General features: G+C 42.3%; 1 protein-coding gene across 1 annotated transcript in view; it reads right to left on the bottom strand.

The window, feature by feature from the left end:
* Positions 1 to 26,152, bottom strand: part of MICAL3 (microtubule associated monooxygenase, calponin and LIM domain containing 3) — a 166,384-nt gene that overhangs the window by 25,760 nt on the left and 114,472 nt on the right. Inside the window, exons 28-38 of the mRNA XM_029963545.1 lie at positions 25,760 to 25,765; positions 24,443 to 24,638; positions 19,929 to 20,167; positions 18,732 to 18,821; positions 15,579 to 15,716; positions 13,327 to 13,389; positions 10,013 to 10,117; positions 9,271 to 9,402; positions 8,776 to 8,867; positions 5,657 to 7,532; positions 4,577 to 4,671 (exon numbers count right to left, since the gene is read on the bottom strand). Of these exons, the coding sequence (XP_029819405.1) occupies positions 4,577 to 4,671; positions 5,657 to 7,532; positions 8,776 to 8,867; positions 9,271 to 9,402; positions 10,013 to 10,117; positions 13,327 to 13,389; positions 15,579 to 15,716; positions 18,732 to 18,821; positions 19,929 to 20,167; positions 24,443 to 24,638; positions 25,760 to 25,765 (3,032 nt within the window). The remainder of the gene's footprint in view (positions 1 to 4,576; positions 4,672 to 5,656; positions 7,533 to 8,775; positions 8,868 to 9,270; positions 9,403 to 10,012; positions 10,118 to 13,326; positions 13,390 to 15,578; positions 15,717 to 18,731; positions 18,822 to 19,928; positions 20,168 to 24,442; positions 24,639 to 25,759; positions 25,766 to 26,152) is intronic.

Genomic DNA, 26,152 nt, shown 5'->3' with positions numbered 1-26,152 from the left:
TTTAAAGATACAGTGAACCTGGAAATACCTTTTTCTAGAGAATTATTTGGCCTTTATCTACCGACAGTTTTAATGTCCACTGAGCAAGTATAGGCACAAAATTTTGGCTTAGGATTTGGAATAATGACTTAGGCTGGGGGATGCTTGGTCTGAACTGGCTCAGCCAAACGTTTATTACTCTGTCACACAATTCTCCATTTAAAATTTGATTTACAGTCTCTCCTAGGAGTTGTGTTTATTCCATGGTTTTAAATTATCTCTATTTCATAGAAAATACAATTTGCATTTAACTAACATATTAAATCTTCCTCACTGCTTTGTGAACTAAGAAACTCTAGACGGACTCAGAGTGCATTATGTGTCCTGCAGTAATGGAATCTCCTTGTCTAAAAGGAGGGCCTGCAAAGATCCTGAAGAGCTAAAATTGAGGGTAAGGAGGGGGAAAAGGAAGGGGGAAAAGGAAGGGGGAAAGGAAGGGGGAAAGGAAGGGGGAAGGAGGGTGGAAAGGAAGGGGAAAGGAAGGGGGAAAAGGAAGGGGAAGGAAGGGGGAAAGGAAGGGGGAAGGAAGGGGAAAAAAAAAAAGGGAGAAGGGGGAAAGAGAAGGGGGGAAAGGAAGGGGGAAAGGAAGGGAAGGAAGGGGGGAAGGGCGGAGGGGTGTGGGTTGGGGAGAGGAGAAAGGGGAGAGAGAGGACGAAAGATGGTAACTATTCTATTTCAAAATGAGGGGAGGGTGGGGGGGAAGAGGGGGAAGGAAGTGGGGAAAGGAAGGGGGAAGGAGGGGGAAAGGAAGGGGAAAAGGAAGGGGAAAGGAAGGGGGAAAGGAAGGGGGAAAGGAAGGGGGAAAGGAAGGGGGAAAGGAAGGGGGAAAGGAAGGGGGAAAGGAAGGGGGAAAGGAAGGGGGAAAGGAAGGGGGAAAGGAAGGGGAAAAGGAAGGGGAAAAGGAAGGGGAAAAGGAAGGGGAAAAGGAAGGGGAAAAGGAAGGGGAAAAGGAAGGGGAAAAGGAAGGGGAAAAGGAAGGGGAAAAGGAGAGGGAAATCACTACTTTCTGTACCCAAATATAAGGTAAGTAAAGTTCTTAGCATTTAGAAGAGAGGTGACTTTCCCTTCATGCCATGAAGTACAGAAGGCATTGTGCCACTCGGGGTGAACAGGCAGCATTTTGCACTTTCACATTGAATTAACTAAAACCAGTCACAAATGAAAAGCCAGAGAACAACACCAGCACGTTTGCAAACTCCAGTAAAAAGCAAGCTACCTGTGGCAGTAAAACACACGTCTGACCACAACACAACTGTACGGGAACAACGACAAACACACACAGTGACATACACCTACAAACACGAGACCCAGAGGGCATTTACATTAGGAATTCTTTGCAAGATGCTTCTCTTGAAAGCCACTACATTAAACAACACTGAATTAATTCACTGCTGATCACAAAGAACAGGCTAAACAGAGCAGGCTGTCTGGAAGCAAAGGTCACTACAATTATCAAAAAAGCAGCACAAACAGAATTTCAGTTCAGAGGAGGGGGTTCACATAAAAGTTATGTAGCACACACAGTAAAGTCAGTTCTTACCCATAATAAGTAGCATGCAGGTTGTGACTTAAAAAATATCACCCCTTTCCCCAAATCAGTACAAACCCAGCTTTGACAGTCTCGAAGTTTGGTTACATTTCTTTTGACAGCAAGGCATTCCAGTGTTTGCACATATGTTCTACATCCTTGGATAGGATGCAATGAAACCAGGCGAGGGGAGTTCTCAGATCTGTACCCTCTAGATAAATGCATTCTCAAAACTGTTCTTCAGAAAACAGGCAGATGCTGAGCAAACAAATTCCTAACATAACTTCAGCAACAGCAAATGAGAGAGAAGGAGGCACCACCACCATACCCTTGGCAGAGCTTGCAAGACAATTTTGATATTAGGAATCCAGGCATCTGCCACTGTCACTTATCATCCTCTCCAGTGCTTAGTGATATTTTTTCTGCAAAAGTCATTTGAAATCGAAGTAGCTCAGCACAGAAGAAAAAAGTGACCATTAAGGTACATCAAAGTCTGAAAACAAGGATGGACCTTACTGCAGCCTTGGCTCCTTTTGAAGGAGCTCACAAGACAGAGCAGTGACTCCGTAACTCTTATCTGAACCCCAGGTATTGGGTATCTGTCCTCTGCTGGCCCCAGGTACCTCGTTCTTCTGCATCTCTGGGAAAATGCAGAATTTCTCATGAAACGCCTTGAGGGCATGCAAGGAGGAATGGAAGGGGGAGAGAAAAAAGGGAATAAAATAAAAACAAAATAATCTTCCTCTCAGAAGAGATCTAGACCAACTAGGGAAAAAGATTAAAAGAGAGATAAGTAAATACAGAAAATTCCTATTTAGTTCATCAATTCCTTCCACCAGTTTTAAATTCATTAGTTATTCTATTTCATTTTACTATCTATACATAAGAAGCATTTCATATGACACTTTAATTTGCAGTATTTCCACACCTTTGCCATCTGAGCCAAGTATCAACTAGAGCCTGGCATCTGAGACTGATTTGTGCACACTGGAGGACAGGTTTGAGACAGGAAGGCACAGAGCACTGTGTCTGTGACATTACCCTCTCAGATGCTCTCTTCTTCTTGAGCTTTTCTAACATGTGTACCAGGCACCACCAGGGAGGGACTGTGGGAACACAGTTTTCACTCTTCAGTACCAGAAGAGCTTTAGTGTTTGATGGGGTCAACAAAATCTCTACTTATTCCTCCAAACCTTGTCAATTCTGTCTAGCAGAGCTTAGAGGTTCTCAGGAATGAAAGCAGGGCTCTTCATTACTATGATCAAGCAGTTCCTTAAATTTTTCCCTTGTTTTTGCATTAATAGTGCCATTCTAAAATTGAATTAAATAGTTTAAAAGCAACTAACTTCGGAACCTTGCTCTCATCATTTATTTTCCACATATAAGTGTGTGCAAATAAACTAAATCCTTATACTAGATCCTTAGGCCGGTGAGGACAGTGCACAGAAAGCTCACTATCCTGGACTTCAGGAGAGTAGACTTAGGCTTCTTCAGGGATATGCTTAGTAGAGTGCCATGGGATAAAGCCCTGGAGGGAGGAAGGGGCCCAAGAAAAGTGGTTAATATTCAAGGACCACCTCCTCCAAGCTCAGGAGCAATGCAACCCAACAAAAAGGAAGTCAAGCAAAAATGCTGGGAGGTCTGCATGGATGAACAAGGAGCTTCTGGACAAATTCTAGAAACAAAAAGGAAGCCTACAGAGAGTGGAAGCAAGGAAAGGTAGCCTGGGAGGAATATAGAGAAATTCTCCAAGCAGCCAGGGATCAGGTTAGGAGAGCTAAGGCCCTGACAGAATTAAATCTGGCAAGGGACATCAAAGGCAATAGGAAAGCTTCTACAGGTACATCAGGGATAAAAGGGAAAATATGGGCCCTGTCTGGAAGGAAACTGAAGATCTGGTTATCCAAGATATGGAAAAGGCTGAAGTAATCAATAGCTTTTTTGCCTTGATCTTCACCAGCAAGTGCTCCAGCCACACCATCCCAGTCACAGAAGGGAAAGGTATGGATTGGGAGAATGAAAAAATGCCCGAGGCAGGAGAAGGTCAGGTCTGAGACCACCTAAGGAACCTGAAGGTACACAAGTCCAGGGGACCATGGGTTCTGAGGGACCTGGCAGAGGAAGAGCCTAAGCCACTATCCATCATATTTGAGAAGCTGTGGCAGTCTGGTGAAGTTCCCACTGACTGGAAAAGGGGAAACATAATCCCCATTTTTAAAAAGGGGAAAAAGAAACACCTGAGGTACTACAGCCCAGTCAGTCACCTCTCAGTGCCCAGCAAGATCCTCCTGGAAACTATGCCAAGGCACATGGGAAATAAGGAGGTGATTGAGGACTGTTGCTTCACTAATGGCAAATTGTGCCTGACCAATGTAGTGGCCCTCTGTGGTGGGTTGAGAATGGATGGAGAGCAGCCCTGAGGAGGACTTGGGGGTGCTGGTCACAACATGATCCAGCACCATGCACCTGCAGCCCAGAAAGCCAACGGTATCCTGGGCTGCACCAAGAGAGTTGTGACCAGCAAGTTGACAGAGGTGATTCTGACCCTCTACTCTGCCCTCACAAGACCCCAGCTTGAGTACTCCATCCTGCTCTGGGTCCTCTGGGCCACTATCCAAAAATCAGACTCTCAGAAAAAGTGAGAACTATCTCATCATTAAGTTTTTGCAGTAATATTACAGCCAGTGAAATTTACTCTTCTGACAGTAAATCTGTTTTCTCTAGATTGTGGAGATGTTCACGACAGGGACAAAACTCACTCTTCTGACTGTAATATTCATTGTAAAGTAATGCCACAGTGAGACAATGGATCCTTCATATGATAACAGGGGAGAGTAGCTTGCAATTGTGAAACCAAGTGAAACCAACTTATTTTAGGCAGAATAGTCAGCCAGCTTACAGGAAAAGTCTGGGAGAAACAGTAAAAACAACATTAATCATCCAAGTTTCTGATGTGATTCTCTGAGTCTGTGATATGCAGGACACGAGATGCATTTCCCATCTACCTACCTCTCGTTTGGATTTCTGGGAGGAGCGTTCCAGAACATCATCACTGGACAGGTCAGAGTCCTCTGAGAAACTCAGGTGTTGACGGAGCTGTAAATCTGAGAAGCCGGGAATAAAAAGGGAAGTTAAAGGAGAGGTAACTACCCTTTCTGTAAACATTCTAGAACTCAGTTTTAAGTTGTTTGACTGAGTATCAAAAATACTTAGTCCTTTCATGTCAGTCTCAGTTGCTTCACCTGGGATTCAGTGACCAGAGCAGCACCGCTCCACAAAATGATCAGCATCTCTGAGCTTTGACCTACAAGAGCATCACTTTCCTCAAATGTTGTTAGAAATAATGATCATGATTCTCCCTTTGTACTGTATTAATGCTCTTAGATACAGCACTTGGATGACAGCAGCTAGCACTATTTTGAGTCTTTGTCCAACGCCAGAGAAATGTTTTCAATCACATTTATGGCTAACTTATTTACTGTATCCCACACTGCCATTAAACATCTCTGCCTGCAACTGGTGGGCATGTGACAGATTTACATGAGGCTGCAAAATCCCTACTTCATAGATTCAACAGTTGCCAGATCACTGAGAACACAGGAACAACTGCATCTCCGCAGTCTTCAGCTTCCATGGAGCCAGGTAGAAAAAGACAGAGAGAGAGAGAGAGAAAGAGAGAGAGGAGAGAGAGAGAGAGAGAGAGAGAGAGAGAGAGAGAGAGAGAGAGAGAGAGGACAGACCACCCAAGAGAAGATGAGGATCAGAATTAAAATAGGGAAGAAATGTCACAAATTCCAACTAATAGTGCTTATTTCTCAAATCCATTTAAGGCAGAAAACAGATTTGCTTTGTCCATGTTGAGAGTGAAACTTTTAGTTAAGGATCCATTTTTTCCAGTGGATATCAACTAATTCTGTCAATATGTAAACATACAAGTCTAGTCTCCAGCACTTACCCCGATCTGCCCATCTGACACTGGGGAGCAGCATTATCAGCACAGTAGCTGAATGACAAAGCAAGCCAAACCTACTTTCAAGGATACCAAGGAATAGGAAAACTACATGGTGCAGAGGCACATATCTGTCATACCTGCAGCTGTAATCAATGGAGATGCTTTGCGCTTGCCAGAATCCACAGTGGCACTACTTGAGGGAGTACTCGGGCAGGATTTGTCATCGCTCTTTTTCTTCTTGTCTTTCTTATATCCAGAGAAAACAGACTTCCATAACGACCTGGGCTTTGTTGCTTCCTCTGTCCCACCACTAGATTTGTCGGAAAGCCTGCTATCATTCTTGGATTTCTTCTCCTTTTTGTTCTTACGAGGGGAGAAAAGAGAACTTCTTTTCTTACTCTTCCCACTGGAGCCTTCTGAGGAGCTGACAGACCCTTCAGGTCCAGCCATATCAGCAGGAGGAGTGGAGAACTTCTCACTAGCAGAATTATGCTTTCGTGTGGATCCCTCTGCTAATTTCAAGGCCAAATGCTTTGGAGACTCATAAAACAATTCTTTGGTCTTCAAGGGCATCGAAGATGCCTTTCGTGCCCTTGTGGCCGCAGTAGCAGCAGCTGCAGCCATCTCCATATCTTTCATCTTGCACAGCTGCTTAGCCATGGCATCACGTAGTGCCTGGCTCTTGACAGACTTCTCTCTGGCTCTCATTCTTTCTTCAGCAAGCTCCTTGGCCTCGACAGAAATCTCAGGGAACAGTCTCTTCTTTTGATTAACCCCTCCTTCCACTGAGGGTGGACCACCATTTTCTTTGACCAAGGGCAAAACAAGCGTTTTCTCTGGCCTTGGCCTACTGGTAGGAGGGGTAAAGAACTTCTCGTGAAGGCTTGAGTCCTCTGTCCTGTCATCATACGTGTCTTCTACATCATCAGCAAACGGAATCTCGTCCACACTTTCTGCAAAAGACTTGCGCACGTCTTCTCTCTTGGCTGGGGTTGTCTCCTTGGCAGCAGGGGCTGGCTCCTGGTGTCGGAGAACAGGAGGCGTTGACGCTGGTGTTGGAGGTGACCTGGCTTCAACCTCGTTCTGCCAGAGCGCCTGGTATCTCTTTCTGCGCAAAGTGGCTGGTTCTTCATCCTGAGGAGGTGGTGGAGGCGGACTCGATGGGGGAGTGAGCATGGTAGAGTCAGAGGTGTTGAAGCTCTGGCTCGCCATAGTTCTCATGTTGGATGAGCTCTCCTGAAGGCCAAGTCCAGAACTGCTGGATACATCTCCCCGTACTTCACCGGAAATCTTTAGCTCTTTTTCTGATGGAGACTTTGGAGTGAGCAGAGAAATCTGCTCGTTTTCTAACTTGGACAGTCCCTGCCTTCTTGGGGCAGGTTGGGGTTTCACAGGATGGATCCTTTCATCCCCTGAAATATTCTTGCTATTAAAACTCTTCAGAGGAGTTGTCTCAAGAGCAGACACAGTGAAGTTCGTCTCTGGGCGTTTGTTTCTCTCTACTGGGGTGAGCCCTAAGCTCCTCCGGATTTCAGCACTCTTCATCCAGAACTCTTCCACAAGGCTACTCCGTTTCAGGGCTTCTTCTGCAGTAGTAGGGCTCCCCAGTTTTTCCACCTCACCATCCTGGCCCCTAAGGACCAGTTTGGCTAAAGGAGTAGATGTTAAGGCTGGGACAGGTTGGAAACATACTGGAGGCTCCACTGGGGATGGAATGGATGTTTCAGCAGAAGGCAAAGGCTGGGAACAGATAGGCATTTGAGCAGATTTTGGGGATGAAGCCAATGTTGGTGCTGCTGGCTGAGACTCTGCTAGTGATGTAGGTGCAATGGCTTCTGGTGATGCAACCGGCTGGGATAACACTGGAGATAGTGGCACCAAAGGGCTCTTAACTCTCCTTTCTTTGGGAATTTCATCCTTTGGTCCTTCCTCAAGAACGAAAGGCTCAGGAAAAAAGCGTGCCTCTGGGGATTTTATTGCACGGCGTACTTCAGCCAGGGGATCTCGTACATCCTACAAAAAATGAAAGAGGAAAATATTAATATTTTCTCTCCCTTCAAATCTCCAGCTCTTTGTATTGTGGTGGTCCCTTATCTCAGACAGATTTGAAGTAAGTCTCTCCAGGTCTCATTTGTACAGCACTTTTCTGCTGACTAGTGTTGCCGTCATGCTTTCTTAAAGCAAGGGACGCTTTCTCTCTTTTGAGAGTAAATTAGGCTGCAGTTCACTTGCCCCTTAATAGTCTGAGAAATTCTGGCTTTCACCTCCTATACCCATATTACTCAAGAGCACAGTTTGTTCTTCTACAATTTAACCCTTTGGCAGGGGACTCCTCAGACTGAGATCTGGTGTTATTCTTTCCAATGGCATCTTTTGCTCCAGCTTTCTTTTGAATGCAGACATGTGACCACTGGAGCATGAACCTACCTATTAAACACACAGGTCTTGAGAACTGCATTCAGGCATTGTACTGATATAAACACTAACTATGTCTAACAGAATTATTAGATGGCCCTCAGAAAAACAAACTGAATTTAGCAGAAAGTCAATGTTGTCAGCAATTGCTGTCAGCAAACCAGACTTAGCCCTTAATCTGTCCATGGTAAAAGTAAACTGGTTTATGTCAAAACTCTCTAGGATGAAGTATCATCTTTTAATAATTCCTTACAAACAGGCACTTGGAAGGGAAAAATTTGAATTGAACATTTTAAGGGTCATGTACTTTCAACTCTTAGACACCAGCAGCCACAAACACCCCAGTACACTTGCAAGCTGCCACCCAGGGCTGACAACATGAAGTACAACATGTGACATGCCTCAATTCCTTAAGCTGAACTAGGCTGAATTCTGGAATAGAGAAATACTGCTTTGGTTACTACTATAATTTTAAATCTGCTTTTGGTACATAAAAGACAGCCAGACCAGGATAAATAGGAAACACGCTAGTTATGGCTCCCCTCATTCATCATGTATACCTCTTGTTAACTGGGCACTGAAATTAAAATATCCTGGATAATTCTTTTTGGGTTTTGTGATGGGAACTTTTGTGACAGAGCCACTACACTCCAAAGATAGGTTAAAAAGATAGTACTTTATATTTTGAGTATAAATAAAGTCAGATTTCAAGATCAACATAAATTTTAGAGACAGGAAAGGAGAAAAGCCCACTGCTGTCAGCCCTCATTAGTTTATCCAACAAATTGTTTTATTGAACTACAGGTGGTAAGTGGAAAATGTCAAAGATTCTCTTTCTTACCTCTGCTTGTTTTGCTTTGGGACTAGCAGCTGGAGACAGAGGAAGAACACTGTCACTAGATGCCTGGATAGGGATGGATGGTTTGCATGGATCTAGGGAAAGCAAAAATGTTCCAAAAACACATGAGACCATTAATATTCTAATTTTTTTTATGTTACACGCAGCAAGTACAGACAAATTTCTCAGCTTATTACAAATTCTAGATTGGACATCTGGAACATAGACAAAAACTTTTAAATATTCAAAATGGTACAAGCTTTTTAATGTAAAAATTTTTACAAGAAAAAGCAGTTAGAGGGGTTCTCACATTTAGGAAGCCGTGATTAATGGATTCAGAACATTCATCTCAAAATGTCAATGCAAGCACATGCCTTGCCATTGAGAGGAGCAAGATGGTTCAAATCCAAGAGACTCTCTTCTCTCAAATCCCATAAATGTACAGACTATCTCTAACGCCATCAAAATCACTGAAACACTGATGAGTAAAGCAACTACCTTCTGCCACACTGGAAGAAGCACCTTCTGCTTCTTCTTCATCTTCTTCATCTTCAGAGACTTTTAGTTCTGCCTGTTCTACACCACCCCGGTGTAAGCGAAACTCCGCTTCTGCGTCAGATGCGATGTCATCTGGTCGTGGGTGGGGCAGGGGAAAAAAAAACCAACAAGAGAATTCAAATACAAATCCATCAGGACATAATACTTTCTTTTTATTCACAAGGTGCCAATCACTTTCATAACCTGAGCCCCTAAATGTTTCACTCCTTGGTGTGATAATTAGTCATTTAGGCAGTCAATGTAAGCAGTTAATGATTGCACTGTTAGTACAAATAGCTAAATCAGTAACTGAAGTCCTGCCTTATCTGTTTTCTGGAAATTTTTTTATGTTTTCTGGCATATGCAGTTAATTTTACAACAGCAAGGGAAGGATTCTGGCAGAATATTGTAGAACTTTCCCAAATTTACTTCTATTTCTGTTATTCATCAGTATCAGCACAGAATATGGACACAAGACACTTTAGTTACAGTGAGAAGACATGAGAAATTCATTACAAAATCCATGGCATTGAGGTTCTCGTCTTTCTTCTTGTCACTCACTCCCGGCTCCCTCTTGACTATTCAAAACAAACTCCCACACCACTAAAAATAATACCATGTTTAAGTAGCTTCACACAAAGTATTTTCTGCCAGTACAACTGTGTTCACACAACAGGTTTAAAGGCTGCACACGGTACCCTACCATCATCCAGCTCTGCACCCGTGTCTCCCTCTTCACCTGCCTGCCCTTCTGTGTCTGCAGGCTCTGTGCCCAGCTCATCCTCCACATCATTATCCTCACACGGAGCTAGAATATATTCAAATATTGAGAAAAAAAAGAAAAGAAGACAAACACTAGACAGTGAAAAGGTTCTACATTGAACTGTACCAACAGTTTATAGTCGAGATGTTTATTAATTACTGCCAAAACAAGGAATCCCAAAATGTGTCACCTGGAAGGACATCTATGGTGGAACGACACTTCCAGACTCCAATTAATCAAGGAACGCCTGCCCCTGGGAGTCTCCGAGGCATTTGCAGTGAAAGCAGCCAAGGCTTTTCTGAGCAACAGGCCTTGTGAAAAATTAAACAAGAAGGGGACTGGGAGGACATCAAACCAGGATAAAGTTTACTGTTCTTCCAGGAAGATTGTTTTTTTTCCTTTACCACACCAGAACAGTCACCACCACTTGATAGAATACGTTCATTAAGTCAAAACTGAAATCTCACCACGTACCATGACTGTTCATCTTGAAATCGAAACAGGTTTTGAGGGTGTAAGTCAGAGACAGAGTCTAGCTCTGGGATTGACCATTATTACATTTGAAAACTGTTTAATGCTGTGCAGCTACTGCAGTCTTTGGTAATAAAGTCTAAGAAAATTCATATGCTATACAAGTACATAGGGCACAAATTGAGATAGTTTAAAGTAATAAAAATGATACATAAAAAGCTTTTTTGCTGTCACAGATCATTAATTGAGATACTTTTAAATAGTTTAAATTACATTTTCAAAACTTTTTTTTCTTTTAGAGATCATAATTTGATTTGCTGGATCAAAATAAAGAAAAGATTCTTGAATTTGCAACTCTGAAAATTATGTTATCTGACATTACTACTTGTGACAAGATTTAATTACAGGGGGAGAGACAAGATCAAAGTCTGGGGTCTAAATTCATTATTAAATGATACTTTTTAAAATAACCCCTTAAACCTTATGACACATTATTCCATATCTAGTGCTATGGATGATTTACTTTTTTTTCTTTTGTTAAACATTTTCATAAAACATAATTTAAATATTAAAAGAAGAGTGAGTACTTCCCTTTTTTTTTCCTACAGTAGCATTGGTCAACTACAGTTTTAAAAGTGTGAAGTGAGTTATTATCAATTCATGTTCAACAACACTTAACTCTGTTGTACATCCTCTTGCAAACATGTACACAGCCAGCATGTGTTACCATGCACATCTGCTAATTATACACACAGGATATGGTTCTATAACAACGATAAGTTATATATTTATAACCTTATTGGTTGCACCTACACCAGTAAACTAAGTGGTGCAGGTCTCTAGACCTGAAAGCACACAGTGTCACACTGTCATCCTGAGGAGGGCTCCAGGCACAACTCCCTGGGAAGGGCCCAGGCTGTTTCCACAGGCAGTCTGAACACAGCCCCCAATCTTGGATGGCAAAGAAGTTAAGCCATGCAGGAGAGAACCACAGTGTGCCAGGTTCCTCCCGAGTCAGGGTGTAGGCCCCAGTCCTCTTTGTTTACTAGTGAGGATGTGGCTCTTGGAACCATTTATATGACAGCAATGCTAATTAAGACAATCTTGAAAACAAACTAACCCTCCCTAAAATTGAGGTCTTGCAGCCTCTCCTCTTTCTCTAATATAGGTTTTTGCTTATTTCAAAACACAGCCTTCAGTGGGTGGTTTGTCTTCTTCCTTCAACCTGAGAATTTCCCTTTTTCCATTTTCTATAGGATTATTTAACATAGATAAACATATGGGCTATTTTATTTTCTGTCAGCTACTGTGAAAAGGCATTTCCACTCATGTGTGATAACATACTGGCCTATTCCCTTATGGATAGGATGATAAAATCCACACCCATACTGACATCAAGCACAGGAAACTAAATCATATGGCAAAGGCTGGACTTCCCACAGGGGCATTTACAAATCTACTGAACAAAACTAAAACATGTTCCAGTCTGATTGTTGCTTAGGTATGCAGTAGCTTATGTTATTTTGGAAATGATAATGTCATGGGATGGTTTTATGGTAGCAGCAAATGTGAGTGATCTTAATCAGAACTTGCAAAAAACATAACTGATGTTAAGAATATCTGAATCCACTACGTATATGTAGGTCTTCAGATCCAGAAACCATGAACTGACACGACACACACAGGTTGTGTTGGAGAGAGAGGAGAAAATCAGGTTTTAAACAGGTTGGTACACAAAACTCAATGGAAGATTACAGATGCATCGATAAGTAGCGACTTGGTGCAAGGGTGGATCCCACTTTGAGGGACACGGAGAGCTTACAGGTGGCTGGTTATATTATACATATACTGTGCATATACATATATGCAGTTAGGGTAAGGAGCAAGAGGCCAAAAGCTGTCACACAGTAACTCAGAAGCTACACACTACAGCAGCCAGAAACTGGGATCAGCACTTGGTTTGTATTAGGCTGTCAGCTGTCAGCAGACTGCTTCGTGTGCAGACATCTTGTAAACACTGCTGGCTTGCCAAAGCAGCAGCAGAAGCAAAGTTTTAAAGGCAAGCGAGCTATTCTGATGTGCCAAAGCAACTCAGCTGTACACCAACTACCCAGCACAAACTACTCCACTGAATGAGATACCTTCACAGCTTTACACAGATGTACCCCCCTACTGGCATCCCAGAATCTTCACGCTCACCGGTTTTGTAATGGAGCTTAGAGGACCACATATAAAAAAGCAGGTGAGCTTTACCATCCTTCACCATTCACGAGGCTTTCCTGAATAACGTGAAACCCCAGGCCAAAGGAAACACAATCGCTATTCCTGAAGATCCCAGTTTCAATCTTATTATTCTTTCTTACTTCCTTCACCAGATAGCTACAGTTTGCAGTTGCTACAGAGAACTGCCATTGCTCTAAGCACTACCACTTAATCTTTCACCTGCAAGAAAGCCCCACGTTCTTCTATTCTGTGGGCTTGGGGAAGAATAACTGCTCCCATCTTCAGTTGACAAAGCAAATTGAAGTGCTCCTTCTGCATTATTGCACCCAAGATAACCTGCCCTCAGGAGGGTTACAACGGGTGTGGAGCTCATGCGAGAGGGGTCTGCCTGAGCAAGGCGTGCATGCACACTCCCCTTCCTCCCGCCCTCCACTCCACTCATGCAGTAGCGACAGGGCCGTAAGTTCCAGGGTTAAAGTACCAGCTCAGCTGCTGAAGGCATGGAGAAGAGACGGGCAGGGTTATTGTGCATTGGAATACATAGAACATCACCAAACTACCTCCAGGGACCGTCTCCAGCCACGCCTGTACCGCCTCATGGCGTACGGAGGGAAGGTCGGACGCTGAATTTAAAAAACAATAAATCGTAAGAAATCAAAATTAGACCATCAGTCAGTGTCTAAAACAGAAGAGTGACAAAGGGAAATTTTTCAGTAGCACGTACAGGAATAAAACCTATGAAATTTTAAACAACCGATTCCAGGCTCGAGAATTAAATTGAAGCAACACACAAATGTCAGGGGCCTAATCTTCCCTTAGGATCTGTAACGTTAAAAGGAAATATGGCCTTAGGATCTGTAACATTAAAAGGAAATACGGATGGCACAGTGAGAGAAACACTGCATCTGACCAGCAGGTTGCTGCTACTGTGCTCCATTTGAAACTCTGCAGAGAAGTGAAACGAGGAGAGGAGGGATCTGAGCAACAAGAGAGGGGTGGTCGTACCGGGGTCCCAGAACCTGCACTGCCCAGGTGCCCATGCCAGCAGACGAAGAAAAGCTCCCAAAGCAGAATGAGAAGGGCTTCTATGAACTGTCACGTTATCCCAGGCTTTCACAGCAAACCTTATCACTGCTGCTGCTACCGACGGGCTCTCCAAACACCTCATATCACAGAACAGAGCTCAGCCAGGAACAATTTGCCCGTTGAACTCAGGTTGAAAACTTACAGCACGTCCACAAATACATATTGGCAACAGCCCTTTAAAACCCCAAACTGCTGGTACACCTGTACACACATGTACTACGTAACAAAGTAATTGAAGCAGCTAATCAATCAATTGGGATTGTCCCAGTTTGACTGGGTTTTAGGGGAAGGAAATTAAAATCCTGCCCCCATTCCCAAAGGAATTTAGAAAAACCAAAAAATCAATTCTGGAAGGATGACCTGTTGCTGGCAACTGTACCAGAACAATACAGAAAAGTAGGAATTACAAAACACAAATGAAAATAAAAACTGGGAAACTAGAGTGACACTCACTCTGAAGCAGAAGCACAGGTAACCTGAATTGCTGTAAGCTTGAGAAACTGAGTTAACATTTTTTACTTAATATTTTTTAAATATTAAACAACTACTCTAACAATACTGAATGTTACAGACAGTTGAACACTGTGGTTGCAGTGTGGGAACAAAACACCCACTTCTTATTTGTAGGGCACAGATTTCACACCAGAATGTCCCAGTGCATTCTACAAACTGCAGTTTTAAGTGTAGCCAAACTGATCTGGAACTGTGTATCAGTCTAGATCAGGATAAAACCACCCCACACCAAACTTCTAGAACTGGGAGGAAAAGATAATTGTCTGGAATAGAAGATGATCAGGAAACATGAGGTAAAGCCCCAGGCTTTTTAACTTAATTTCACATTTGCTGTAAAAGACAACCCACAGCATACTTACTCCCTCTACAGTTCTGTCACAGTGGTTGCAGGCTGGGAGAAGAGCACTGCTCATCAACTGCATGGTGAACTTTAATTAAATTCATTGGTAAAGCACCTATGACATACTTACCTTAAGACACACTGTAATACAGTTTAGAACAAAGTCAGCAGAGACTGCTGGAAGGCGTTCACATGAGAACTGGACTTACCAGTATTTTCCCCCTCCAAAGTTTTCCTTTTAAGTAACTGACAACATGCAAAGGTCACACCTCACATTAAAAAAAATAGATATACTGCCAAACCTTAAACACAGGCAGTCAAAACTCTCACTCATCAGATTTGCAAGCCCTTTGACCCCCATCCTTCCCTATTAATACCAGATGCAGTTACACTCTTTGAAAACCAGCAGTAGAGAAATATGCTCAATACAGAAGCTGATCCTGTTCAATCTTTGCTGGAGTAGCTACACAACACAACCCTTCAGCTTTCCCTAGAGAGGTGTACAGTCCTCACTGCCACAAAAAGCACATGACAACTTCTTTTTAGCATCCCTAAAGTTGGTTACGGAGGGCAGATTTCCAGCACCACCAAATCATGTGTGTGGTGAAGAAAAATGCTATGGAGTCGAAGCAGGCACACAAATGGGTTAGAAGTCACAACACAGAGATGAGAAAGCAGTAATTTTAAACAGACACCGGCTTGAAAAGCAAAATGTTTAACCAAGCGTAATTTCAGTGTAATTTGAAAGTAGTTCCTTTCAATCACTGCTGCCCCTGCTGAAGTCACTGCTCTCGAAGGGCACAGAACCAACAGAGTTAAACAGCTGCAACTGTGATCCAAGAATTGGCGGTGTGGGGCTTAGGGGGATATTACCTCTGGAGGTGGAGGACTTTGAGGCTGAGACCATTTTTTCCTCCTCCTCTTTTTCACGGATGTGTGTCCAGTGCACATCTGCCAGGATCTCCAGAGGATCAACCGGATTTACAATCTGCTGCAGCCTAAGGTTTCCAGCTAGCAGGAGGAGGGCATGGTATACCAGGTTGTAGGAAGGGTGTATGAAGGACAGGGAGGAAAAGATGGGAGAGCAGTGGAAAGGAAAGGTAACACAATATAGGAAAGGAAATAAGAAAAGAAAATATTATTGGCTCAGATCAGTTTGCAAGACAGACAGAAAAAGCTCGGCATTACAGCGCTCCTCATACTTCCCATCAAAGCTTGAATAATGCCATTCCAAAGGCAGAGGAATGCTATAAAGAAAATAATTATAGATTATCTCTATTGCAAGAAGCTTCGCTGAAATGAAAGACATTCTCTGGGTGTCCAACAGTATGTGGTATGTAAATACCAATTTAGCAGAAATTTCCAGCTCCTTCAGCCTATTCATTATGATTATTGCCAACGATGTCTTGCTGTTAAAGGCAAGGGACAATCTGCATTGTAGTTTGATGCACCAAGACAAAAGGTTTTTCATCCCCTATTATTGGGTTAAGCACTCCTTTCTGGGCTGGGTACACACTTCTTTGTGAATTAAATTACATGATGGATCTCAGAGTTTCACATGTGTGCATGTGCATATGCACACAGGGGCACACGCCTACTTTAGCACTTAAAACACTACTTTGTTTACTCCTGCTCTTTTGTACTGACTTGTTCAAAGGGGGATTTTTTTGTCCTGAAGAATAACAGCATTTTGATTGTGACTTAACAGCCACTCCCACCTCCCCAGAAGGGAATACCTGCTTACACAAAGCTCAGCTACCTATGGAACAACGGGCACCTAAAGCAATTGATAAGCAACTTGTTTAACTGCTGCAGAACACCCACCTTTGGGAGCACCTATTCTGAGGTATTAAATTCATAAACCCTGTCTCTGTTGTTATCTGCTCTGCGACTGTAACTCAGTCTTATTTATCCATAATAAAATAACTGATTCTACAGGGGACAGGTGTTCACCTGTTCACCTTCTGCAGGAGTGGTCTTCAAAAGCAAATGTCTCAAACTGAAAGAAAAATGCCCACTTACTTTATAAAGTAGGACATCATTTTTATCAACAGCTGGATTACCACTGAGTAGGGCAAAACACTGCTTCAGCAGGTTAGAACCTCAAAAGCAGTTAGACTTTCACATGGTGCAGTAGTGTTTGAAGAAAACAGGACACATTAGCAGCATTTAGAGCTTGCACTCGTTATTTCCTGCTGTCTCATTTTAATGAAGTTCCTCTCTCCTGGCCATGTTTTTCCCAGATACGACAAACTGTTCGGGCCTTGCATTTTAGGAATGATTATGTGTGAGATTTGGCATTAAAACTGCAGGAGAAACAGGCAGAAGGAACTGCAGGAAGGACAGAATCATCAGATGGTTATTAAGGGGAAAAGGTTTCAGAGGCACAAACTCAAATGCAGAGCGGGATTCACAATTTAGCCAAGTATTTAGCGGTTTTATGTCTCTGTCGCCTCATCAGAGAGTTTTTGTATCAATTAGCACAACCACATGGGCTACCAGAGCCACTGGACATCCTGCAGGGACAGGAACCTGGGCTTTTCTCGCTCCATACCAAAGCACTCGCATGCAGGCCCCAGGATGAGTAGAGTTAGCACTTGCATCGCCGCACAAAAGTCTGTGTTAAAAGGTTTAGGTTTGCCAGCAATGGCTGAGAAGTATATAGTCCCTCAGCAAGGCTTGGAAAGAGCAGGTCCCACGTGATCTGCATGTTTTAAAATGGATTTCTCTGGGATTTAGACTACTGTAACATACACACCTATAATTTCTCCACGAGCCTCTGGACAGAGGCCTGAGCCTGTCCTGGTTAGAATACTGGTCCCTCTCACCTTCTCCAGTAAATAAGGAGCAGCACAGCCAGCCATGAAAGACTGCTGCTTGGCTAAGAGACAAATCTAACACTTCCTTAAGGTCTAAGTGCTTGAGAATTTCAAACACCTGGCACAGCCTTCCCTCAAGACTGCCTGCTGAGCTGTGCAGGAAGCTGAACAGTAATTGCACTTAGATTTGGAACAGTAACATTTCCCCCCATTTCCACTGTAGCACCTATCAGCACTTTATAAGCTGTGGGCAATCTCAATGTTTTCACTTTAATGGAATGAGGAGCCACCTGCAAATCAACTCCTTAAGAGCCAGGTTGAGAGCACACTAACAACTCCCATAGGAGGAACTTCTTCAGATATGCCCTTCAGCCATCTTACTAATACTTCTCATTCTTACCATCAGAAAAGTTAAATGAGGAAAAAATGTTAACACTTCTTCCATTTTTTTTTCCCTCTTAAAAAGAAAAAAGTCAGAAGCCAAGCTACAGTTATTAAAACCATAAGCTGCAAAATATGCAGTTTAACAACTGCATATGCCCTCTTACATGCAGGAAAGCACTTGGATTTTCCTCTTATGTATTCTGGCTCTAAGGAATCACATTGAGGAAATAAGTATTAACAAGCTATTAGGACCAAGTGCTTACAAAAAAACCCAAACCAAAACATAAAAATAAACTGCAAGAGAACACAACCAGTTAGATTTGAATGTCAGATTAATTTTATGACCAACTGTTCAAAAAATTTTGAGGGATCGCTGCAGCTTGATTAGTTGCCCCCCAGACTCTCCCCACAGACACACACTCAACAAAGGACAACAAAAAAAGCAAGTTTGCTGACACACTTCTGATGCATCCCATATGTCTGACATATTGCACAGGTGCAAGTAGTCTGTGTGTATGGAACAAATTTGAAACTCCTAAACATGTGGAGGTCACTGTTCATACAAATTACAGTAGCAAATTGTCCAAGCTTTCTAGATATCTTGAGGTACTCGGCAGCTTTATCATTTTACTAAATCCAGTGGCAAAGACAGAACTGATTTATGGCACTTGGATGAGGAGACAAAGATAACAACAGCTCCCGAATCAGTTTTGAGGGAGCTGGTAATTAAATAAAACACAGGAACTTCTCATGTGGGACCTGCTCTTTAAAACATTCCCCGCTCCTTTGGGGAAACGGAAGTGGAGATGGTGTGTACGGGTACCTTTATATGTACCCGAGTCCTCTTCATCTGAGAGACGTTGAAGCCAGAGGCCTTGCTGCAGCTCTCTCTCCCAAGGGTTATACTCCCCCTCTACAGCAGAGGGAACCACACATCCACATATAACACCAGACACGCGTGTACACACACAAGCGATGGAGAGAGGGAAAGAGAGAAAGAGAGAGGACAGAATCAGAAAGAGAGACTGTCTGGAAATCCAGCAACTCCCCGTAGTCCCGCTGTATTCAGTGTCTGACAGGAAAACTGCTTGAATGGAACAACATCCGTCCAAGAACACCACGGCTCAGCAGACTAAACACACAACATGCATGTTACCAGACTTAAAAAGAAGTCCTGATTTCCACAGACTTCAGCCATGGAGATACAGCTCCTACGTTGAAGAAGTAGCCAAGTAGCCTGCTGAGCTCATCAACAACGCTGCCACTAAGGCTCAAAAAACTGGACCTCTGCTTGCAGTAGGCAGCCAAAGACCTTTACGAAAAAGCTCTTTGGAGTCTACTAGTCTCCACAAAATGGAAATGTGAGTATAAAGACAAAGACAAGATCAGCGAGAAATTTGGCATGATGGTGAAACACTGGAAACATGTCTATTCTTAGCACAAACTTTGCATTTTGATGATTGACACAAACACAGGGGAACGAGTCTTTCCCTAAGATTTCCCACAGAAGTCTCTCAGAGCTAAAATGGGAAGCACCTGAACTCCCTGATTTCTCAAGGCCATCTTTTAACAAAGGAGAGCTACAAGTAGCTTCTTCTGGAATGCCCTGACTACAGTGACAGGGCACTACCCCTTAGGGAGGCACTGCAACCACAATGCTTCCAGTTCTTGTTGCCAAAGAACAAAGGGCACATTCAAATCCAATTCCAAATAATCATAAAAACCAACAATAAACCAATACAGCAGCACAAAGCTGTGAATTGCACATGTTGGCATGGTGTACGGGAAGCATATTGTGTTGGTACTAGTGCTCTAACTGCCCTGTGGGCAAAGTCCTTCTGTGTCCACAAAGATCCACCCAAAGCTTTCCTTGACAATAACTCCCTTAAAAAAATCAGAGCAATAAAGATGTGAAAGAAGAAGAGAAGTTTTCCAGGCAAACCTTTCTCATTCTGCATGGCCAATACTCAACCCAGTTTTCCCTGCTGTCTAGCAGAAAGAAAGGACAAACCAATCTAACCTTCGCTCGACTCCTCATCTTCTTCCTCTTCATATTCCTCCTCATCATAATCATCTTTGTCCTCAATCTCGTGATTCTCCTCAGCCTCAATCTCTTCTTCACTCTTTCCCTTCAGGAGGGCGTGGATACGCACAGCCTCTTTCCACGGCACACCACCCAAGTCTGAAGGGGGTTGCTGAGGCAGCAGTAGTTCATCCTCTTCCTCCTCATCTTCCTCCTCCATCTCAGACTCTGAACTACTGTAAGGTTTTAGGAAAAAAAATAAGGATTATATAGTTAATAATAATAAATAATAATATTAAAGATTATGCAGTTAATGTTTCCTTGATCAGTCTCAGATCACTGACAAATTGTTTCAATACCCACCAGCCCAAAACATAACACTAATTTTCTGCTTTCAACATTTCATAGGCATTTTAGTGACAGCATCACGTGTGGACTGCAGTATGGTCCTTGTTCTGCTTCCTTCAAAGAATGTGAAGCAGCAGAAAAGTGCCTGTGAAGCCAAGTTCAAATATTTGTGTAGTATTTATTGTTACAGTTCATGACAACTGAACACAGCAAAAAGAAACTACTTTCTTCATATCACATTGCTTTGGATAAACCAGTGCAAGAATTCTCAGCAGTATCAGAATGTAGAAGGTCACATCTTTTGATATGGCAGCTACTGCCAGCTATGATAACCAAGATGATTTTGGCACTTGATGTTGTGAACCAGAGAAGGCTTTGGGAGTAGAAAGAACACACAACACAACTATCAGGACAAAGGATACAGTATGTGAACCCAGGGGAGCCGGAGAAAAAAAATACAAAATTACTCACTCTTCTACATCACAGACAGAAATATGTATCCAATTAAGTACACAGTGTACATAGTGGCAAGAAACTGTAGGAAGCAGTGCAAAGATAATTACAATAATGAGCTTATTATTCTCATAGCAAAGTCTAAACTATATAAAGCAGTAAAATATTACTGCCTTTTAGAAGCCATTTCTGTTTAATTGTAACAGTTCCTCAGCATAAACTGCGGGGGCAAGAAATGTAACCACTTATACAAAGGCATTTAGTCTGGCTCACTCTTACATGCTGGACTACCTAGAGGAATTGGGAAGAAAGGTGATTGTGCTTGTCACTGGAAAATGAATGAGAACTACAGCACACTCAGAGACCTCATATGCAGGGTGAAAAGGTGCTCTACCTTTGCTTTTCCTTAAGAGATCATTGCCATAACAGAACTGCATTTATTAGAGCAAAAGTTGGATGCTTCCCATATAAATCTTAGAAGGCCCAGTTCATCTGACTGAAGGAGAAAACTGTGAATAGTTAAAAGTTTGGGCAAATAAACTGAGAACAGTATTTCTGCTTCCTTATGCCCATTATCACTGGTTAACAGCCTTTGGCAGAGCCCATTCCCATACAGACAATGAAAGAGAAAACCAACAAGTTGAAAATAATGAAGCTCACACCTCATGTAAGTCTACAAAATATAACTTGTGCAGTGGTAATATCATATTTACATAATTTTATTCATCTACTTGTCTGAAAGCCTATTTTTGATAACAAATCTAATAAGGAAAACACTTCATTCATGCTCTGACTGTCACACACTTCTGTCCAGAGGCTCTTAAATTCTCCTCACTGTTCTGCATCCATATAGCTCTATTTTGCTCAGGTTACAACCCACTTTTTCACAGCATGAACCGAATACTTATTTTTAACATGTTGCCTGATTTTCACATGTGAAATACAAACACTGGTGCAAGTCATGGAATCGTTGCATATTCCAGGAGACCGAAGCATATTCCGAAGGTTTTACGCAGATATTGTCACGAGATAAAAAGTGATGTTCCCCTCCTCCCTGATTAACCTTCCCAGCCTTTGGTGTGGAAATAAACCTGACAGGTGCCACATGCTGGAGTTTTCATGTGCTGTCAATAAGGTTTACTGCTGCTCAAATTGTTGCCATGACTGCTGAACGGGACGAGCTGCTGCTCTTCAACCAGCGGCTTATCGCATGGAATATTGACGACACACATTCCTTATCACACAGCTCACTTTACCTTCTTTGGCTTTTGTTTATAACTTGGTTTTTGTTTGACCTTTGAATACTGAGAAATGAGAAGCTGAAAGACAGCAGTGAGATGGCCTGCTATAGTGGGCATTCCTTTCAGCATGGCAACCCTGTGCCATAGGAATTAATGCAACAGCTGAACTCTTTTTTTTCTATAAAGCAGAATTCAAAGACCCAAGGTAGGTTGCTTTATGGAATTTGTATAAGCACTTGAATATCTCATTAGAAAGGTGTATGTACACAGACTTAGTGCTGAGGAGACTAACTGAAAACCCAAACTGTGGAAATGAACCTCCTTCCTTGCCATGCGGACCCACACGGCACAAGCTTTCCTACAACACTGCTTTGAAAGGCCACAGAGTGGGATACCAAAACTGCAGATGACATACTGGGAGTTACTGCAAGTTAAAGGCAATGAATAAGGCACATAAAGGGTTTCCCACACCTCATACCTGTGTAGTCAGGGTGTAATTGCTTAACTGATCTTTTTTCTTGTGGAAGCTTAAACAAGATCAACTCTCTTTCGAAAAAATATACTCTGAGTACTGTTTCCTGTAAACTTCCTCTCCAGCATGGATGCTCCCAAGTGTGTGTGTGTGATGGAAAGCTGTGCAACCAAAATGTGAGGTCTCTGCCTGACATAGATCTCACACCTCAGTGAACCCCGAGGCCCAGCCCCCTGCTCCATAAGACACAGAGAGGACAAAGAGTTCCCATCCCCTCCGCCTGCTCCTAACCCTGCGGCGCTGCACCATGACAGTGAAGATGATCAAATCAGGGATTGGTTGGCTTGCTGCAAGAGTCAAAACTTTTTTTCTTTTGTTGCTGAAAAAGTAGTCAGGTTTTTCCCCCTTTTTTTGCCTTCTTTCTGTGACGTATCACGGAGTGGATACGGCTGAACAGAGGATACCCAAGAGCTACATTGCCTAGAAAATTCTCTCTCTCGTGTTTGGCCCACACAGCCTTGTCAATGCTCTCAGTAAACTCCTTGCCATATTTAGATTTGGAACATAAATTTTTCCAGGTCATACTGACAAGGAATTTGATGTATTTTCTCTTTTCTCCCTATGACAGAGTGTGAGTTGCCCACTAAACACTGCTTTTCACATCCAGAATTATACAATACAGTCTATTATAGACAGAAATATCATTTTAATACAGGTTATGAGGATGAATGTAGGACAAAGGGAACTAAATGTAACACCCAAAGAGACAAAATCCAACTTGCTAACCTAATAGTATACTGCCCTTAGTCTCCATAATCCCACAAAACATCACTTGGAGATGACCAACAACTTCATGCCAAAATGCCAAAAACTCCTTTTTTTTTAAACTAACTCTTCTCCTTTGTAAGTCTTCTGCCATTTATTGAGCAGGTCTATTGTGTCCTGATTTACTGAAATCAAGACAAAGAATAACAATAGTGAATAGCTCCATACCAGTAAATTTTGTTTTACAGCTAGAACCATAAAGGACTAAAAAATCCCCACTATCATTAATGCTTATATTGTCACAGTTGATAAAATTCCTAGACCTGAGCAGGGAACTAAAGGAAGGACGAGTGAAGAAAATACAGTTGGCATCTCCCACAAATAGTCCAAGATTATTTGATTTTTCATACAGCTCTGTATCTGTAGGTAATGCATACATAGAAGATGTTCATAGGATCTAAGCCTTAGGAAACCAATAACAGCATTTTCTGAGTTTATTTCAAGACTACTGGACAGACTCAGAGCTGAAAAGGTAAGGGTTGCTATTGCTATAAAGACAAGTAGATGATTTGAAACCCTGTTAAGAAATCAAGACTGTATAAGCATGTGATCCACTATAAAGTTCACAAACATCTTTTTGAGGATTTTCTCTCAATGATTCTTCCAACAACTGTTTCCTGTAGCTCTCCCTGCACATACATGGATCCTAGTGTCCTTACAAAGCATTTTGCAGATAAGGAGAAATTCAGGAAGGTACAACATATTTTTCAATAGCCATAACTATTCCTTCCAATTAATATCTCTCAGGCATTGCACCAGCATTCCGTCACGATTACATGTGTGTCAAGGTTGAATCTTGAAATCAAAAGTAGTTTTGAATTGTAATGTAAAACATTCAGAAGAGAAATTAACTTTGGAATCCCCTCCTACTTGAATTCGTGTTCTGTTTGCTAAGAAAAATTCATTTACATGACAATTAAAATAATAAAAATTAAAAAATCCGTTCCAATTTAGGACTTAATTTCATGGCATTACAGTCCTAGAAGTGTCTTCTAAGAATGGTTATAAGCTATTTAGAACAGAAAGCGCAAGATAAAATATCTGTGTACGTACGCAGAACTTCTTTAATAACTTTGGAAAGGGCAACCTGATAAATAACATGTTAAGGAAAGCTAAGGGAAAAGCAGGCAAAAGCCAGTATAAAAAAAAGCTCATGGGCAATGTGTGCTAACCTGCTGGGCACATCCTCTTCTGTTCCTTTGTCCAACACGCTGCTCAGGTTATGCTCTGCCAGTGTCTCTTCGGGAACCTCTTCCAGTTCTTCCTCCCGCTGCAGCGACAGCCGGTAGTTCTCCAGCTCAATCCGCTCCGGAGTGCCCCGCAGCCGCTTGGCAAGGCTGGGCTCCTCCAGCCCATTCACATTAGAACCTAAGGATAAGCCAGTGAATAAACAATAAATGCAACAGTCAGAACCGTAATTCTTTAAGAAAACCGAGCGATTGTGAGAAAAGGGGCGCGAGGCAGAGGGAGGTAAATAAAGCGAGAGAATACCTTATGTCATTATCCTGTTCGCCACTACTGGCACAACCTGCTGGGAAGCCAGACTGCTAAAGGGAATCTTAAGTGGTTTAGGCTAATAGATGCTAAAAAAAATGTTAAATGTCCTAGTTGAGAGAGGAAACAGGGCCATTTTAGCTGCAAAAAACTAGAGATGCAATAGAGTCTATGTAACAAGTACTGGGGAAGGCCTGGGCACAGACTGGATGTATTTTCTGAGACACAGTAGGAATGCTATGGGGCAACCCTGCTGCGTGTTAAAATCGTTACCAGTCAAGTCTACAGAGTTAGGGAGAAAGACAGTATTGTTACTACTTAAAGATGAGCGAAGCAATGAAAAAGGTCCAGTTGGAGTATGTTTTAAGGCTTTTTATAGACTCAAATTAAGTTACTTTTTAATCAGAATTTGTGATGAAATGAATCACAGGGAAAAATCTTGGGGAGATGTTTGCAAGCAAAAATCCCATAAATCCCAGAAAATTGCAAGGATATGTGACCCAGGCAGTTGGAGAAAATAATACAGGAGCTTCACTCACTGTGGCACTCAATGAAGTATATTCTAATATTTTAGCTCGAATAACATGCCAACATTTACCCTTACCCAGCTTATACTATTTACAGAGCCCAACATTTCCATGCTTTTGTTTTGCTTTGCTAAACAAGCCAAGCCACTCTCTCACGAGATAAGCTCTTCAGCGTGCTGATTATCCCCTAGGTCTCTGCACCTGTCCCAGTTTGGATTAATCTTTCCAGAACCTGTGTGATTAGAACTGAGCACAGCTTTCCAGATGAGGCCTTATCAGTGTAACACACAACCTTGCCAGAAATCTCTCATCTGGTACACGCTGGGAACACACTTGCCTATTTATATGCCACATAATACTGGTGGCATTTGCTCACTGACTGATGTTCAGATCTTTCTCTTTCTTTGCTTTCAGTTGATAAGAACTTTGTTGGTAGCCAAAATTCTCACCACTTTCTCATTGTATGACCTGGTACTTTCTGCTATTACATTTCTGTTCAACATCACAGATGGCAACATTTTACAGCTCTTAGTGAATGATGTGCCCATCCTTCTCTGCATTGGTGGGGGTTTGAAATTTCAGCAGATTTTTTTCCTTTTTATTTTTTGAACAGAAACCTTAGTGACACTATCACAAAGATCAGTCCCCCAGTTACTTTCAGTGAAACTCCACAATCTGTAGGTGACATCCAACCCCATTATTTTCTTTTTCAATAAAACCTCTAATCTCTCATTTAAGCCAACTTCTTAGCCACTTGACACTTCATGTACTGCTCCCACATTTTATCCAGTTTAAATAATTATTTCCATGTGTCAGCATTCAGGTGCTTTACTGAAGCCCAGACTTTTCAAATGCACTACA

Source organism: Manacus vitellinus, unplaced genomic scaffold, assembly GCF_001715985.3.
Source record: "Manacus vitellinus isolate BGI_N305 unplaced genomic scaffold, ASM171598v3 scaffold_5_pilon, whole genome shotgun sequence".
Taxonomy (NCBI): Eukaryota; Metazoa; Chordata; class Aves; order Passeriformes; family Pipridae; genus Manacus; species Manacus vitellinus.
The sequence above is the reverse complement of the archived record's forward strand: the minus strand, read 5'-3'. Positions and strand labels throughout refer to the sequence as shown.